This window comes from Magnolia sinica, chromosome 8 (genome assembly GCF_029962835.1).
Source record: "Magnolia sinica isolate HGM2019 chromosome 8, MsV1, whole genome shotgun sequence".
NCBI classification, from domain to species: Eukaryota; Viridiplantae; Streptophyta; class Magnoliopsida; order Magnoliales; family Magnoliaceae; genus Magnolia; species Magnolia sinica.
Window position 1 is genome coordinate 60892249 of NC_080580.1, and position 19637 is coordinate 60911885.

The window sequence follows — 19637 nt, forward strand, 5'->3', positions numbered from 1 at the left end:
GAGGCCAATCCACAACTTAGGTGAGCAACAGCATAAACAATGGTTAAGAGTGGATGCACATCCATTGAAACCATTTTTTTTTTTTTTTGTATAGCGGACCCAACGAGATATGGTTTATACATCTAGGCCATTCATTGTGACTTAGATAAGGGGTCACTTGGATAAGGGGTCACAACAGATTTTAGGCTATTTCAAAACTTAGGTGGGCTCCAACAAATGCTTTTAAATGTTTTAGCCATGATTTCTCATAATTTCATATGGAGAATCCAAAAAAAAACCAACAACAAGAAGAAAACTTAATGTCTATGGAGAATCCAAAAAAACAAAAAGCACATTTACTAAAAGGTATGACAGGAACTCTTACAAATTGCGGAGAATCCAATGACCGTACTGTCTACGGCCTTATGAGGAGTCGGTGTTTCTTCCTGTCAAAAGAAAACAATCACAGTATAATAATCATCTTTCGGAAATTAGAACCCCTATTCAAAAACAAGGAAATAGCAAACGAGAAAAATACCCAATAGAAATTCCATGTTCATTTGATCAGTTCCATGCAATTTCACACACCCAATTCATCCAAAAAATCAGAAACGTGACTTGTATGAACAACAAAAGCTCCTTCCATTCAATCAGTTCCATGGAATTCCATGAGTTCACCAAATATAATAATAGAATAACCATAATGATTTGAAGCAACCTGCATAAGATACCGAGAAATCAAAGCTTAAAAGAAAATACAGATTGGTAAAAATATAAATATACTAATGAAAACATGTGCACTTAGAAAACAACACAGGTTATAACAAAACCTCAATTATGAGATGGCTTCTTCTGTTTGAGTCACCAAAAGAGAGGGGGATATTGATTTCCTTTTAACAGTTACAAAGAAAACTACACTCATAACCAACTCCAGATGGAAATTTATTTCCTTTTAACAGTTAGAGAATGATTGAAAGATTAGACCAAACCCAATCTAATGAAAGACATGATATGACATTCAAACAAAAAAATAAAGTGCTAGAAGTGAAATTTCTTTTATTAGAATAATAAATGCATACAAAATATATATAATTTACTATTAAAACCACCTAGACCCAAACTGGACAGTACCTAGACCTGATTTTTAATCAGGTCCTAAAGTTGAGACCTGAACCAGTCCCAATTGCTTAATGGGTCCCATAAATGAGACCCAGATGTATTCACATTGGGTTGGATTCATCAGATACCCATTGACAGCCACACATGCAATTGAGTGAAATATTAACCACATACCAAGTTGGTGCAAAAACTCTCTTGATTGTACTCATGTCTGGTCTTCTCTAAGCCCAACCATGGAGATGTTTGCATACGTCCCTTTGGCGAGCAATCTCAATTCACAGATATGGTGGTCCCCAGCACTGATTTCTGAGTAGGAAGCTTCTTCAGCCAATGGATGAGAGACACCCATTTGGATGTATATGTCATTGCCCCAACAGTAGGGTTGTTTTGAATCCAACAGCAGGCCACAGACAAATCCATCACTAGCAGTTAGGCCTGAGAATGGGAATTCTAGAATCAAGCTGTAGAGTTAAAACAAACATGTTCACTTGATGCACAAAAAGAAAGAAAAAAAGGAAAAAAAAGAAAAAAAAAGAAGACAATACAATGTGAATTTTAAAGACAAACATTAATTTATTCTTCAAGAGCTAATGCGGGATTAGTTACAATCGAAGTGGTCAAGCAGATAAATTGGGAGATACATGGTAGAAAAGTCATCAGTAATACAGGCAATTACTGTGGCCATAGACAATAACCAAAAGAAGAGCTGAAAGAAAGCATTGACAACCATGCCTACCTTCTCCTTTTGTAGGATTTACTGACGGTTGTGCCAGCTGCTGCTTCAATGGGGGATTTACTGACGGTTGTGTTGGCCTGCCTGCCCAGCGTTGGCACTAAGATCTGTCCTAGCTGGGGATCAAACAATTCACTTAGATTCAGTAAAAAACGACTATACACCATAACTGAGATGTTTGTCTCAGATGAAAAACAGACGAGAGTTGCAACTGCTACCGTCCAAACCACCGCCTACAATAGAACCTAAGGCCAGGATGGGATTGGTTGGATCCCACAAATGCATCAGATGCAAACTCAAATTGCTCCTCTGCATCTACATTCCACTGATATAAAGCCTGTTGTGGATTTGGTAATAAACTAGATACTGCTGCAACCAAATAATCTGGACCACCCGACAGAGGACTTTTCACACATTTGAGTGTGAATCCATTACCCGAAAATGGTCTATTCACTGACCATTGGGTCATTCGAGCAGAGCAATTTTTACACCAGGGCTACTTTGCACTGGGATCCCACTGGATGATCAATCCAAATGATGCTGACATCATGCAGATGGGCCCAATCATATAGATTCAAGATGATACCGACTGTTAAGGGCCTGTTTGGCTGACACCTAAAATGAGTTCATTCCATTTTAGTAAATCATAATTATGCGCTGATCATAGGCAATCAGATGAGCAGGCTGGATATAGTATTAATTATGTATTAACTAAAATGAGATGGATTCAGTTTTCAGTCTTACCAAACAGACCCCAAGTATTTCATGAACATTGAAATGCAAAATTCAAATTAATAATGGATGCCTAAATTGAATAGTTTCCCAAAAAAAAAAAAAAACCATCGATCTAGCTCCCATTCATCCATGCCTAAAACCTGCAAAACAAAATAGCAAAAAGAAATTAATTGGTATCAAAGTTAGAGATTGGAATTCAACTCAATATTGCATCAAAATACATGAAACTCATTTCATCAAACAATTAAAAGATGACTAATGGTTGATAAAATATGGAAGAAAAGAAGATTCCTGGCCTTCAAAGAGCACACAAAACAAGAAAAATGCTGGATACATCTTGTTGAAGAAACATAATAGGGTAAAATCCACAGAAAGGAATGGTCCATCCACATCAACTACATGTACCAATGGTTAAAAAAGAGAAGAGAGTTAAAATCAACCTGCTTTCGCATCCTCAAAGGCTCTGGAACCCCCTCATCATATATGTCTGGATCAACGTTCATCTCCAAATCAACTTCAAGTTTTGATTGTTTAGGCTGTACCCTAACCTGGATCAGCAAGAATTAAGTCAAGGGACAACTTAAAAAATGGAGCCTGTGTAAGTTGTACAGAGGAAAGATGTGTCCTAGCTATCTTTACTTTTATTCTAATAGAACATACAATTGCCAATGCCAATGAAAACAATAACATTTTAATCAAGAAGTGCCTTGTAATCTTCAGTTTCAGTTTGATACACAATGGAAAATGAAAACCTGAATTTCCAGGAAATGAAAAGGAGACTGGAGACCCATGCTTCGAGATGTAAATAGCAGATATGGGTGCAATAGAATGTAAGATTTTTTTTATTTAAATCAAGAGGTATAAAATCTGATGGGAAGTAAAAGGGCAAATGATGGTACAATTCAGATGGATAAAACTGAAATGCCCAACAATTCAATCTACTGATAGCTAGAAAATCATATGAGAGAGTACAAGTAATGAAAAAGTTTCCAATCCTAGGAACAAGGTCAAATGATTTCATACCATTCCCAATCAGTTGATGTACAGACAGGCATAAGAATGAACACTGCTGGTCTGATCTAAATACGTAAAAGGCAAGCAATAGCTTTTTTTCTTAAGGCAAACAGAAATAATGTGTACTTGTCTCTTCAACTTACTATTTGGATGAAACATTCTAGAAACAAACCGAACTGTTGGTGGCTTTTTTGGATAATCCTCTGTAAACTGAAGTGTCAATTTAAACATACCTGAAGGATTCAAAGAAATTTAAAACACGATTAAATCATTTTGTAATAGTCAACAGATGAAACATCAAGAAAAACCTACTCATAAATGCAAGCAACCTAAAGTTGAACAAATGTTAACAAAACCACTCAAGTGATTGCAACCTATCAACCACACAAGCTTTTCCTTGTAAATATCTGCTTACCTGCATAGAAACTGAACAGAAGGGTATATTTTGATCATGGTCTGGTTAGATGGAATTTCAGTGATTCAAATCCGACATTGAGGCATTTAATACATACACATGGATTAAAAAAATTCAATAAGCAGTACCAACTATATACAATAGCATGTTACTGTTAGTGACATTTATGGGGTGGAATCCTAATTAGACCTGAAATTATTAGAAGAGTCATAAATCTTAACCTCCTGGAAACCGTCATGCACCGTAATGTCTTACGGTAGAGCGGATTCTGAGTCGTTACAAGTTGACCCTTACGACAGCATATAAATGAAGCGATAAAGATATAAATGATTCAAGATTAATTTAAGGTTTCGAGAACTTACATCCACCTCACTCTTACTGCCAAGTAGTCCTGATGAAAATGCATCTACACTACAAGAAGGGGAAAAAAAATACATATTGTGGCTACACCGATACAGTCTACTTTGAACGGCTGCCTACGTACCCAATGTTCGGAAGATTGGGATCCAGCCACTATGTAGTTCTTAATATTTAAATCAGAACATTTTACTCATAAGCAGAGAAAAAATCAAAACAAATCATAATAGAAATGTGTACCTTCTGTTACGCATAAGAAGATGAAAAGCTGAAACAAATCACAACATAAATCTCTGTAGATTAGTCAAGCAAAGCTACTAAATAATTCAAGAACATAGCAATGGAATCCCACTACAAATATGTAAAGAGTTGTAATTTTAGGATTCTGAGCAAATTCCTCACAGAGCTCTTATGAGTACCTGTATATACAAAAAAGGCAATACATGATCATTTAGGCATGAGCCGAAAAATGTCAGAAACCGAGAGCTCTTATGAGATTTTTGCAGCTGATGTCTTTTTAGCATTTGTGGTTGTGGTTTCTGGCATCACATGAGCTACTTTCTGCTACCCTCAGTTGCCTGTGTTATGGACTGCGTTGATAGCTTTGCAGCTTGAAGACCCGTGTCCTAATCCGTACCATTCCGTTAGCTTCCGTGGTCCTTTCGGTCAAATTTCGGCAACCTTCGCACCATATCCGGTGTTTGCGCACGATCGTAGGCCAGGTCCCGCGCACCGACGTCGGCTTGATCCAAAAGTTGTATCATAGCGACCGCGTCGTCGCCGCGGTTCCAACGCCGTGACTTGCGCACCGAACCGATACCCAGGTAAGAAGATGCCGATCAGCGTTTATTCTGAAAAAATACCGCGCGTTGTGGATTTCGAGGGAATCTCTACAATTAGTCCCATCAATCAACCATTAAATGCAACCTTATCTCAAGTACAACAACCCATCCCTCTTTCTCCACAAAGTCAACTCTCTCTCTCTTCACCCATCCCTCTTTTACTCACTTTTCAAACAAACCCATGCTTCATTAATTACACCCATCACTCCATCACCTCATATCACTCCCATCCTCTCATTTTCTCTCTCATTTTCTCAAATCTCTCCAAGCAACCAAGCCTCTCACGTCCAACACTTCTCTCCCAAACCACAAGTGTGGTCCACCTTCCATCTTCCATCTACACCCTCCCATCTCTCATCCACACCATTAATCTCCCATCATCCACCATTCAAGGCTTAGGCAAGGTGCCAAGGGATCAAGAAGGAGGCCAACGAGGTGGGTGATTGGCCATTATTTTAAATTTTAGGGCCCACTTGTTGGTGGGACCCATTTGGATGTATGTGATTTATTCAAGAGGGCCCATAGTGGCGGGGTTCCTCTATCTCACCGCATATCTCTCTTTCTATCTCTCTCTCTCTTCCTTTGTGATGGTGTGGATCCCACCAATATGTGTTACATCTACCCGTCCATCTACATTAGACGGTGCGGCCCATCTTATTGTAGGTGATGATCCACACCATCCACCGTTTAGGTGGGCCAAATGCTTTATATATGTAAATATATGTTATATTTTATATAATATATATAATATATATAATATAATATGTATTATATATATAATATAATATAATATATATATATATTATATGTATAAGTATTGGTGGGCCACATCTGCGTGGGACCCACCACATTAATGTATTCATGCATGCCGTCCAGCGTCCCTGGACGCTGGACGCTGGCGAACGGTGAAGTGTAAACTGACGTGGGCTGTGCTAACGGGCTAGCCAAGAGAAGGAGTGGTGGGCCACTCATGCAGGCCCCACCTTGATGCTTTCATGCAATCCAAGCCGACCACCCTATTTTTCAGATCATTTTAGGCGTTGAGCCGAAAAATGATCTCAATCTGAACTTATGGTGGGCCATAGCATAGCAAACGAGTTCCTACCTTTGATTTACTCCCTAATGCTCCTGTATATAAAAATCCCAATATTGGACTCTATGGGTTTGTATCGAGCCACGAGGACCAATGGCTAGGATGGATTCATCTGACAAGGCCCCACAGGAAAACCGTAAAAAAAATTTTCAAAAAAAAAAAACAAGAAAAAAGCGGCATCGGCGATTTACCGGCCGAGGACCATCTATGCATGACTGACACGGACGGGCGGCTGAGCTCACGGCCCCCTGTGGTCCCACCTTGGTGCATCTCGGCCATCAACACCGTGCATTTGATGGGTCCCCTCGATCCAGGTGACCACCCCATTGTATATGGAACTCCGGTGGGCCACATCATTGAAAATCATGTGAAGACATACTAAAACATATAAAATCATTTGGCAGGGCCCACCTGAGTTTTGGATGTTGCTTAAACTTGGTCTGTACCATCATTTAGATGGGACCCACATAATGGATGGTGGATGTGAACCACATTTCGGTGGGCCCCACATGAAATGAAAAATACAAATATACATTACGTGGGCTCCTGCGCGAACCTTTTCTGTGAGAGCGGAGAAATGAACACGGCTCCTTCACCCGTGGCGATGTGAGCGATTGTACGGAAAATAAACATTTGGTGGGCCCATTCAACAGGTGCACGTGACCAACGGGTTGTGTGGTAAATATGCAAGCATGTGTAATTGAACTCACCATGTGAAACCCTTTGTGGGTCACGAAGTCGAGTAGAAAATAAATATTATAGTCGGCATGTCTTTGTGACCTTATGAATAATTGGATGGCAAATAAACATTTACATCAACCCTACTAGGTCTAAGTGACATTATGAATAGGTTGGTGGAAAATAAACATTATGGTGGCCCCTAGTTGTTAAATGGGTTGGATGGGAAATAAACATTATGGTATGCCCCACTGGTGAGGCCCACCTTATATATGTATGATAATCCACACCCTCCTTTAGTGTGGGTCCAAATCATCCAATTATCTTGAAAATTATTTTTAGGCCCATTGTGATGTTTTGAGGCTCATGTGATTGGGTTAAGCCCATTGCAATGTACATAAGGCTCGTGTGACTAGGCCCATGTTGATGGCCCATTGATGGCCCATCGATGGGATCCGAGAGACCCGAGGCCCATTTGATGTATATTAGTCCATTGGTGCGAGCAATGTTGGTTTTATGTCCACATTGTAAGGATAATGTTGGTTAAATGTCCGCATTATGAATCTCCCTTAAGGCCCATTAATAGGCCCATACCAGTAGCATATAGGCCGTCTGGGCCCATCTTCATTTTGATCAGAGTCCATCACCTATAACATGTTTAGTATAGGTCCATAATTCATGATCATTCGCATCATATGTATGCACGTGAGGAGTGACCGATCATAGCATATGCCTTTGGGCTTAATAGGCTCCCCGATAGGCGGAGTTGCCCCATATAAGTGCATGGTACATACGAGATTGTTCATGACTGATAATGTGACTCATGCACTTGCATTTGTGTGATTATAGTTCTATATGCCCTAGCGACATCGGGGCCATAGCCTCCATAGACACATCGTGGATGGCGGGATTGGACACTGATTGGTTCCAGCATACGGGCACCATAGATGTCCACAGGTGAAAATCCCTAAACCCGATGGTACCAGAGGATGACTCAACGTCGAAGACAGAGTGGATATATGAGCGCACGAGGGCCGAATACCGGGAGGCCGCGTCTCCCACTGTGTGGTCGGTTGGAAAGGAGTGTGGCCTTACTCGCCCAGGGTAGGGGGCAATATAGGCTGAGTTTGACCGGCTCGTGAATGGGTCCGCTATCGACGTCTCCGGATAGGTATTGGCGGACTATTGATCGGGCGGATAGTGAGGTTTCTTACGCTCATTTGGGTGCGGCTAGGGAAGCGGCAGTGCCATTTGGAGTGTATTGAACCCGGTGATTATCGAGAATGAGAACTTGATACATGTGAGGATTGGCATGCTTGAGTTGCATCTCGCATCGCATGGCCGTGTAATATGGCGATAGCATTCATATCTTGCACCGCATAGCCTTGATACGGTGATTGCATTCATGTGCTCATTACCATGATTCCGCATTACTCCGACCTTGCATTTTGAGCACGTTTATATTGCGCACACACTTACACCACCCTCTAAGCTTTCCATAAGCTTATGCACGATTGATGCGTGCGGTGGCCTTGAGGGGCGCGATCGCGGCCATAGTCTCACCGTAGTTGGAGCGTACAGCCAAGCTTCTGGAGTTTTGTTTCTTTCGTTACATCGTATTTTCCCTTTCAGACGCATTGTACTCAAAAAGTTTTTGATCATAGTGGATTTTGTGGTGGTGTTCTTGTGGTTATTATTTGTGGGTTATGCTTTTGTTATGCTCATTATGAATCAGACTGATGACTTGAAATCCTCCTTGTAGTATCCCAGGATCGGAACCTGGTGAATGGGTGCCGGGGTCCGAGAATGGGGTTCTACGGAGGCTGTCGGCGCCGGATTCGGCGATCGGGAATTTTGTGAGCCCGGTTTCCGAGTTTGGGGCGTGACGGAAGTTGGTATCAGAGCATAACTCGGGAATAACCAAGAACAACATTACATGTCTGCTATGAATGATTAAGTCTTAAGTTTGGATAGTCTAACGATCTTTTATTACCGACCCTTAACGAGCGTGCCTTCGCGAGCCTTTAAGTTGATAGGCACCTTCGCTCTTTCTTTGTAGGACATGGCGCGTAGGAGAGTGACCGATCGACTCCTGCTCCACCACCCTTGCTCCACCACCTGCGGCTCCAGCATTACCACCTACGACCCCTGCTCCACCACCGGAGATTCCTGCCCGCCTGAGGATGTCGCTCCTCTACAAGAGATTCATACTGCCCATCCAGAGATCTGCACCTCCACGAGATACCGGTGCGGATCCGGCCGTATCGTGAGTGCTTCTCGATTCACGGCGAATCTGCAGTATGTGGCGTAGCGCACTCAGGGCGAAGCGAGACACTCGGTTGTTTCACCCCCGGGAGCGAGAGCGCGCGAGTGCCCTACTTGGAGAGTTCCGACAGTTTGATCCTCCGCTCCGAGGGCGAGCCGGATCCGGCGGTGAGAGGTGGCGCTCCGATGTGGAGAAGATCTTGATACCATGTCATGTACGGCGGCGGATTCGATTGGCGGTGTTTCTTTTTCGGGCGCGGCCGAAACCTTTGGTGGACCTCGGTTACCGCGTCGCGGGACGACTACGTCTCGGACATGGGATGATTTTGTAGATCGATTCGAGGAGCAGTACTTCCCCGACCAGACAGCGTGCGCCAGAGTTCGAGACTTTGGTGCGGGGAGACATGGCCGTGGCTCGATGCGCGGCTCGTTTCGTAAGGCCATCGAGGTTTGCGCCATATATGTTGATGATGAGGGGCGGAAGGCCCCCCGTTTCACGGCTTTCGTTACGGTCTTCGAGGCCGTGTGATTGGGCACGAGCTTGAGGCCTTTGATGTAGTGCGGAGAGCTCGGTTACGAGGCGAGTGGGGTGGCGCAGCGAGAGATCGAAGGAGGGACGAAGGCGAGACCCCCTCCGGTAGCTCCCGGCGGCGGCGGCGACCACGAGGTATAGAGCCACCCTGCTAGAGCACCAGCTGACCCAGCGGCACCTCGGCCACCCCCGGCCGTTTGCGAGGACTTGTTTTGGATGTGGTGGGACGGGGCACGCCTGTCTGAGTGCCCTCGCCCTCATCTGCGGCGATCGAGAGGATCACGGCGGCCTCACTACATCCGCGAGGAAACACCACGGCGGCCTCGGCCACGGCGCGACCTCGGCGGCATCCTCGGCCACGGCGGCGACCCCATCGGCGACCACAGCCACCTCGGCCCGAGACCCCGGCCGAGAGCGGCCGGTATAGCGCCGCGAGCGGCAGCGGCACCGAGGACCTCGAGAGGGGCAGGCACCTCCCGGCCCGGCTCATGCGAGATTCTACGCGGCTCGGCGAGACCCTTGATCATCGGAGGAGTCGTCGGTATACTTCTTCCGTCTCTTCATGCATCGCTCGAGTATTATTTGATTACGGCGCTTCTCACTCATTCATGTCAGAGGATTTTTGTCTGGATTGCCGACAGAGTCTACTAGTGAGGGATTGGCCGTATCGGCGCCCTTGGGGAGGACCACGGTATTGGGCCGTTTCTGTTCATCTTGCCCGGTTCTTGTCGGTGATATCTTTTTGCCTGTCGACCTGTTTGCTTTGTTTGATTTCGCGTTATCTTGGGCATGGATTGGCTTGCGAGTACCACGCCTATCTTGGAGCATTACTGCGAGGAGTCACATTGCATACCAGGCTTGCCGCGATTCGATTCATCGCCGAGCCAGAGGAGAGCCGTTGTCTTGCTTGATGTCTGCGCGGTCGAGGAGCCTATGCCTTGTGTATTGATCGGTGGCGGTTGTTTTGCGACTTCCCGAGTGTTCGGGAGATTCGGATTGCCTCCTCGCCGTCATATTGAGTTCCAGATCGACATGCCTGATGTCGCGCCTATCTCGAAGGCCCCATACCGTATGGCACCGATGGAGTTGCGTGAGGTGCAGAGTAGTTGGGCGAGTTGCGTGAGTTGGGATTTATTCGTCGAGTAGTTCTCCGTGGGAGCACCGGTACTCTTCGTTAGGAAGAAGGATGGCTCGTTGAGGCTCTGCGTAGATTACCGCGAGCTCAACCAGGGTCACGATTAAGAACAAATACCGGCTCCGAGGATAGGCGATTTATTTGATCAGGGCGGTGCAGTTCTTTTCGAAGATTGACTGCGTTCCAGTTATTATCAGATTCGTGTCCGAGAGGAGGACATCCGAAGACACATTCGGGACGCGTTATGGTCATTTTGAGTTTGAGGTCATGTCCTTCGGACTGACCATTGACCCGCGGTCTTCATGCGATTGATGAACGAGGTCTTTCGTCCATATCTCGATCGATTTGTTGTGGTCTTCATCGATGACATTCGATATATTCGAGGACCCGTGAGGACCATATGCAGCATCGGAGATCGCCTTGCGGACCCTCCGTGCCCACCGGCTATATGCGAAGCTGGAGAAGTGTGAGTTCTGGCGGGAGGAGGTGAGATTCCTCGGTCACGTGGTGACGAGGGAGGGTGTCGCGGATGGACCCCTCGAAGGTTGAGGGAGTGCGTCAGTGGGATCAGCCCACATGCGCTTAGATCCGCAATTTCCTTGGTTTAGCGGGATATTATCGGCGTTTCATTGAGGGCTTCTCTCGTATTGCGGAAGGGCGCGAGTTTATTTGGAGTGATCTGTGGCGAGCATTTATGGAGTGAAGGGACCGTCGGCGTCGCTCCTGTCCTCACTCTTCCTCTTGCTGGGAGTGATGGATTCGTGGTATTCACTGATGCTTCGCGTATTGGATTGGGTGTTGTCTGATGCAGCACGGTAGACTTGTAGCATTTGCGTCTCGTCAGCTTAAGGTCCATGAGTGAACTACCCCACGCACGATTTGGAGCTGGCAGCGAAGGTGTTGAGACACTATCTCTATGGGGTTAGGTTCGAGCTCTTCTCTCGACCACAAGAGCTTGAAGTATCTATTTTCTCAGATTCGAGCTGAACATGAGGCAGAGGCTTTGGATGAGCTTCTGAAGGATTATGATTTTGACCTCCGGTACCACCGAGGCAAGGCGAATGTGGTGGCGGATGCCCTTAGCCGTCGGCCACGAGGCCCAGTGGCACATATGATGATTCGAGTGGAAGATGCTCGAGGATATAGCAGTACGACTTTGATTTTGGTCTCCATTTTTATCATGTAGTTATCGAGCCCATCGATTCAACCCTCTCTTGTCGCAAGGGTGATCGAGGCTCGTGCAGACAGATGAGTCGTTGCGGGATTACGAGCGGTGCGGCATCGAGAGTCGACAGTTAGCGGATGGGTGCGATGGTGGACTTCGCTTTAGAGGCCGATTGTGTGTCCGGACGTCTCGAGTTGTGCAGAGATCTTATGGCCGAGGCACATCGATCGCGATTTTCTATCCACCCTGGCTCGACGAAGATGTACCGTGATATGAGGGCGATAGTATTTTAAATATCAGCCAGATCTCTAGGTTTGTGGCCGAGTGTGACACACTGCCGGCGTGTCAAGGCCGATCATCAAGACCTTCTAGTCTATTCAGCCATTGAGTGTCCGATGTGGAAGTGGGAGCACGTATCCACAGATTTTATTATGGGTTTTGCCGAGGACTCGGCGCGGTCATGACGCCATCTCGGGTATCGTGGATCATCGGACGAAGTCGGCACATTTTCTTGCGATTCGTGCGACTTGGTCTTTGGGCCGGCTTGCGAGGTTATTCCTTGAGGAGATTGTGAGGCGCACGGCGTACCGGTCTCGATCGTTTCGCCGAGACCCGAGGTTCACGTCTCGATTTTGGAGGAGCTTTGAGAGAGCTATGGGCAGCGATTTGCGGCTCGGTCGCGTATCATCCGCAGATGGATGGGCGGACCGAAAGGGTCAACCGGATCCTTGAGGATATGCTTGATCTGCGTGATTGACTTCGGTGGTAGTAGGATGAGCATCTGCGATTGGGTGAGTTCGCATACAACAACGGTATCGGGCGACCATTGGCATGGCTCCTTTTGAGGCATTATATGGCGAACCGTGCAGATCTCTCAGTTGTTGGACCGAGGTTGGAGAGCGGCGTCTCCTTAGGTCCCGAGCTTGTGCGGGAGACATCGGAGGTTATTGATATCATCGGGTAGAGGATGCGCACAGCTCAGAGCCGTCGAGAAGAGTGTTCTTTGATCGCCGGCGTCGTCCCTTAGAGTTTGATGTAGGGGATCATGTGTATCTCAAGGTCTCACCCATGAAGGGTGTGGTTCGTTTTGGAGCGAAGGGCAAGCTTGCCCAAAGATTTATAGGACCTTTCGAGATCACCGAGCGCGTTGGCGCCGTGGCCTATTGGCTTGCCTTACCATCTCAGTTGTCTGGCGTCCACAACATTTTTCATGTCTCTATACTGAGGAAGTGTGGGTCAGATATCGTTCCTGTTATTGATTGACAGTCGTTGGAGATTCGTGACGACACTTCTTACATTGAGCAGTCAGTTCGTATCCTCGATCGGAAGGAGCAGGTCCTCCGGATCATGGTCATTCCCTTGGTAAAGGTTCAGTGGGGTCACCATTCTGTTGATGAGGCATCTTGGGAGCATGAGGCCGAGATTCGAGAGCGCTATCCTCATCTTTTTGATGATTGATTGTATATTATATGTTGAATGTTATCTCTAATATTTATTCGATGATGCCTTGTTTCCTCTTTATTATGAGTTATGATTCCTTGCTTTGATTGTATAAATTTCGAGGACGAAATTTTTATTTGGTGGGGAGAGCTGTAAGACCCGTGTCCTAATCCGTACCATTCCGTTAGCTTCCGCGGTCCTTTCGGTCAAATTCCGGCAACCTTCGCACCATATCCGGTGTTTGTGCACGATCGTAGGCCAGGTCCCGCGCACCGACGTCGGCTTGATCCAAAAGTTGTATCATAGTGACCGCGTCGTCGCCGCGGTTCCAACGCCGTGACTTGCGCACCGAACCGATACCCATGTAAGAAGATGCCGATCGGCGTTTATTCCGAAGAAACACCGCGCGTTGCGGATTTCGAGGGAATCTCTACAATTAGTCCCATCAATCAACCATTAAATGCAACCTTATCTCAAGTACAACAACCCATCCCTCTTTCTCCACAAAGTCAACTCTCTCTCTCTTCACCCATCCCTCTTTTACTCACTTTTCAAACAAACCCATGCTTCATTAATTACACCCATCACTCCATCACCTCATATCACTCTCATCCTCTCATTTTCTCTCTCATTTTCTCAAATCTCTCCAAGCAACCAAGCCTCTCACGTCCAACACTTCTCTCCCAAACCACAAGTGTGGTCCACCTTCCATCTTCCATCTACACCCTCCCATCTCTCATCCACACCATTAATCTCCCATCATCCACCATTCAAGGCATAGGCAAGGTGCATTTGAAGCCAAGGGAGCAAGAAGAAGGAAGATAAGGTGGGTGATTGGCCATTATTTTAAATTTTAGGGCCCACTTGTTGGTGGGACCCATTTGGATGTATGTGATTTATTCAAGAGGGCCCATAGTGGCGGGGTTCCTCTATCTCACCGCATATCTTTCTTTCTATCTCTCTCTCTCTCTTCCTTTGTGATGGTGTGGATCCCACCAATATGTGTTACATCTACCCGTCCATCTACATTAGACGGTGCGGCCCATCTTATTGTAGGTGATGATCCACACCATCCACCGTTTAGGTGGGCCAAATGCTTTATATATGTAAATATATGTTATAATATATATAATATATATAATATAATATGTATTATATATATAATATAATATAATATATATCTATATTATATGTATAAGTATTGGTGGGCCACATCTGCGTGGGACCCACCACATTAATGTATTCATGCATGCCGTCCAGCGTCACCGGGCCGGCTGACAAGCGACGGTGAAGTGTAAACGACGTGGGGCATCTTGCAGCTAAGAGAAGGAGTGGTGGGCCACTCATGCAGAGGCCCCACCTTGATGCTTTCATGCAATCCAAGCCGACCACCCTATTTTTCAGATCATTTAAGGCGTTGAGCCGAAAAAATGATCTCAATCTGAACTTATGGTGGGCCATAGCATAGCAAACGAGTTCCTACCTTTGATTTACTCCCTAATGCTCCTGTATATCTGAAACAGCCCAATATTAGACTCTATGGGTTTGTATCGAGCCACAGGGACTAATGGCTGGTGTAGATCGTACTGAAGCGGGCCCCACCTAGGAAAAACCGTAAAAAAATCTGATTTTCAAAAAAAAAAAAAAAGAAGAAAAGAAAGAAGCAGCAGCGCTGCTGCCGCTGTCAGAAGGCGCAGGCGCGCTGCCTGCGGCTGCGCCAGACCGTCTGACGGACGGACGGCCTGGGCTCACGGCCCCCCAGCTGTGGTCCCACCTTGGTGCATCTCGGCCATCAACACCGTGCATTTGATGGGTCCCCATAGTTCAGCCGTCCACCCCAAAATTTAGCTGTATATGGAACTCCGGTGGGCCACATCATTGAAAATCATGTGAAGACATACTAAAACATATAAAATCATTTGGCAGGGCCCACCTGAGTTTTGGATGTTGCTTAAACTTGGTCTGTACCATCATTTAGATGGGACCCACATAATGGATGGGCTGGATGTGCGAACCACATTTCGGTGGGCCCCACATCTGCCCAAAGGTCTAATGACCTTACCAACAGGTTGGACGTCAAATATACATTACAGTGGGCTCCCTGCCCGCGTAACCTTTTCAACAGGTTAGATGAGAAATGAACATTGCGGTGGGCCCTTCACCACGTGGCCTGTGTGAGCGGGTTGTACGGAAAATAAACATTTCAGTGGGCCCATTCAAGTGTGCCCTACCCCAGGTGCACGTGACCAACGGGTTGTGTGGTAAATATGCATTAATGTGGGCCCAGGTCACGTGTGACCTTATCAAAAGGTCGAGTAGAAAATAAATATTACAGTGGGCCTTACCTGGCCTAAATGACCTTATGAGGAATTGGATGGCAAATAAACATTACAATGGGCCCAGGTTGGTTAGAAAATAAACATTTCAGTGGGCCAGGTTGGGGTGGAAAATAAACATTATTGTGGCCCCAAGTTTGAGTGACCTTATCAATGGGTTGGATGGGAAATAAACATTATGGTAGGCCCCACACGGGACCCACTTATATATGTATGATAATCCACACCCTCCTTTAGTGTGGGCCCCACCATGATATGTGTGTTTCATCCAATCATTCAATCACCTTGAAAATTATTTTTTTTTTAGGCCCACCTTAAATTGTAAGCCCCTGTAATTTAAGGCCGGGCTAGGCCCATTTATAATTTTGGCCCGTCTTAGGCCCATTATTTACGGAGCCCATTATACCATTTAGTTTTAGACCCATGGGTCAGGCCCAATGATTTAAAAAGTCCATTGAAATGTGTGTTTCATAACTTTTCCCTTTGGGAAAATGTTGGTTTTATGTCCACATTGTAGGATAATGTTGGTTAAATGTCCGCATTTAACTCCTTAAGGCCCAAATTTAGGCCCATATTTATATTAGGCCGCGGCCCATTTTTTTAATCGAGCCCACCTATACATGTTTAGTATAGTCCATTTCATGATCATTCGCATCATATGTGGAAGTGAGGAGTGACCGATCATAGCATATGCCTTTGGGGAGATTGTTTATGGGCTCCCCGATAGGCGGAGTTGCCCCATATAAGTGCATGGTACATACGAGATTGTTGCATGAGATAATGTGACTCATGCACTTGCATTTGTGTGATTATAGTTACTATGCCTAGCGACATCAGGCCATAGCCTCCATGAAACATCGTGGATGGGGGTTGATGGAAATGTTTGTTCAGCATACGGGCCCATAGATGTCCCGGTGAAAATCCCTAAACCCGATGGTACCGGAGGATGACTCCAATGTCGAGCCAGTGGATATATGAGCGCACGAGGGCCGAATACCGAGGCCGCGTCTCCCACGTGTCGTGGTCGGTTGGAAAGGAGTGTGGCCTTACTCGCCCGAGGGTAGGGGGCCATACTAGGCTGAGTTAGCTCGGAATGGGTCCGCTATCGGCGTCGGATAGGTATTGCGGACTATTGGGGGGAAGGGGTTTCTTACGCTATTTGGGCGGCTAGGAGAGCGGCAGTGCCATTTGGAGTGTATTGAACCCGGTGATTATCCAGAATGATACCGATACATGTTGAGGATTGGCATGCTTGAGTTGCATCTCGCATCGCATGGGTATGGCCGATAGCATTCATATCTTGACATGGCCATTGCATTCATGTGCTCATTATCATGATTCCGCATTACTCTGACCTTGCATTTTGAGCACGCTTATATTGCGCACATACTTACACCACATTCTAAGCTTTCTATAAGCTTATGCACGATTGATACGTGCAGGTGATGCCAGGACGCAGTCGCAGCCATAGTCTCGCCATAATTGGAGTGTGCAGCCGAGCTTTTGGATTTTTGTTTCTTTCGTTACATTGTATTTTCCCTTTCTGTCGCATTGTACTAAAAGTTTTTTATCATAGTAGATTTTATGGTGGTGTTCCTGTGGTTATTGTTCGTGGGTTATGCTTTTTGTTATGCTTATTATGAATCTGACTGATGGTTATAAATCCTCCTTGTAGTATCCCAGGATTGGAACTTGGTGAATGGGTGCCGTACGAAAATGGGGTTCTACGGAGGCGGCCCCGGATTCGGCGATCGGGAATTTTGTGAGCCCGGTTTGTGAGTTTGGGGTGTGACAGTGGTATCAGAGCATAACTCGGGAATAACCAAGAACAACATTACATGTTCTATGAATGATTAAGTCCTAAGTTTGGATAGCCTAGCGATCTTTTATTAGACCCTTAACGTGTGTGCCTTCGCGAGCCTTTAAGTTGATAGGCACCTTCGCTCTTTCTGTAGGACATGGCGCGGGAGAGTGACCCGATCGACTCCCGCACCACGAACTTGGCTCCACCACTGCGGCTCCCACTACCACCTACGACCCTGCTCCACCACGGAGATTCCTACGCCGGCTGAGGATGTCGCTCCTCTACCGAGATTCATCGCCCATCCGAGATCTTGCACCTCCACCGAGAACCGGTGCGGATCCGCCGTATCGTGAGTGCTTCTCGATTCGCCGAATCTTGCAGGTCCGCCTCGGGGAAGCGGACATCGGTTGTTTCAGGCCCGAGCGAAGGAGACGCGAGTGCCCTACTTGAGAGTTGAGTTTGACCCTGCGTTTCGGGCGGGAGTGGGGGAAGGGGGAAAAGATCTTGATACCATGTCATTACGGCCGGCGGGATTATTGGCGGTGTTCCTTTTCGGGCGGGAAACCGTGGACCTCGGTTACCGCGTCGCGAGACCTACGTCTGGACATGGGATGATTTTTAGATCGATTCGAGGAAGCGATACTTCCAGACCAATTCGGCGTGAGAGGCACAGAGTTGAGACTTTGGTGCGGGAGACATGGCCGTGGCTCGATGCAGCGGCTCGTTTCGTGGCTCGAGTTTGCGCCATATATGATTGATGATGAGGCGCGGAAGGCCCGCCGTTTCGGCTTTCGTTACGGTCTTCGAGGCCGTGTGATTGGGCACGAGCTTCCGACCTTTGTGTGTGCGGAGGGCTCGGTCTACGAGGCGAGTGGGTGGCGCCGGCGAGAATCGAGAGGAGGGAAAGGCGGACCCCCCGGTAGTCCCGGCGGCGGCGACCACGAGAGGTATAGGAGCCACCCCCTAGAGCACCGCGGCCCAGCCCCACCCCAGCAGCCGTTTACCGGGACTTGTTTTGGATGTGGTGGGACAGGGCATCGCCTGTCTGAGTGCCCTCGCCCTCATCTGCGGCGATCGAGAGGATCACGGCGGCCTCACCACATCCGGGCACCACGACCTCGGCCACGGCGGCGACCTCGGCGGCCCTCGGCCACGGCGGCCCCCATCGGCGCGACCCAGCCACCTCGGCCAAGGCCCCGGGCGGCGGCGGTATAGGCCGCCGCGAGGCGGCAGCGGCCGAGGACCTCGAGAGGGCAGGCACCTCCCGGCCCGGCTCAGCGGTTCTACGCGGCTCGGCGGACCCGATCATCGGAGGAGTCGTCGAGGTATACTTCATGTCTCTTCATGCATCCGAGTATTATTTGATTCTTGCGCTTCTCACTCATTCATGTCCAGGGATTTCTGCCAATCGACTGGATTGCTACTAGTGAGGGATTGACCATATCGGCGCCCTTGGGGAGGACCACATATTGGGCCGTTTCTGTCCATCTTGCCGGTTCTTGTCGGTGATATCTTTTTGCCGGCTGACTTGTTTGTGATGTTTGATTTCGCGTTATCTTGGGCATGGATTGGCTTGCCGAGTACCACGCTATCTTGGATGCGAGGCGGTCACATTACATACCAGGCTTGCGCGATTCGATTCATCGCCGAGCCAGGAGAGCCGTTTCTTGCTTGATGTCTGGCGGTCGAGGGCCTATTGCCTTGTGTATTGATCGGTGGCGGTTTTTGCGACTTCCCGTGTTCGGGAGATTCCGGATTGCCTCCTCGCCGTATATTGAGTTGATCGACCTTGTGCCGCGCGCCTATCTCAAGGCCCCTCCGTATGGCACCGATGGAGTTGCGTGAGCTGCGGCGGCCAGTTGGGCGAGTTGCGTGAGTTGGGATTTATTCGTCGAGTAGTTCGCCTTAGCAATACTATTCGTCTGGAAGAAGGATGGCTCGTTGAGGCTCTGCGTAAATTACCGCCTCAACCGGGTCACGATTAAGAACAAATAC

General features: G+C 47.1%; 1 protein-coding gene across 1 annotated transcript; it reads right to left on the reverse strand.

Moving 5' to 3' along the window:
• Window positions 1–516: 516 nt before the first annotated feature.
• On the reverse strand, window positions 517–2097 carry LOC131254007 (uncharacterized). The gene is made up of 2 exons (XM_058255066.1): window positions 1835–2097; window positions 517–697 (listed from the first exon to the last, which is right to left on the reverse strand). The coding sequence occupies exons 1-2, from the start codon at window positions 1996–1998 to the stop codon at window positions 544–546; spliced, it is 318 nt and encodes a 105-aa protein (XP_058111049.1). The 5' UTR covers window positions 1999–2097; the 3' UTR covers window positions 517–543.
• Window positions 2098–19637: the final 17540 nt, after the last annotated feature.

Coding starts and splice junctions, on each gene's coding strand:
- LOC131254007 (XM_058255066.1), bottom strand. CDS start 1,998: ATGGTGTATAGTCGTTTTTTACTGAATCTAAGTGAATTGTTTGATCCC. Junction 698..1,834: donor AAATCCTACAAAAGGAGAAG/GTAGGCATGGTT, acceptor TATCTTATGCAG/GTTGCTTCAAATCATTATGG.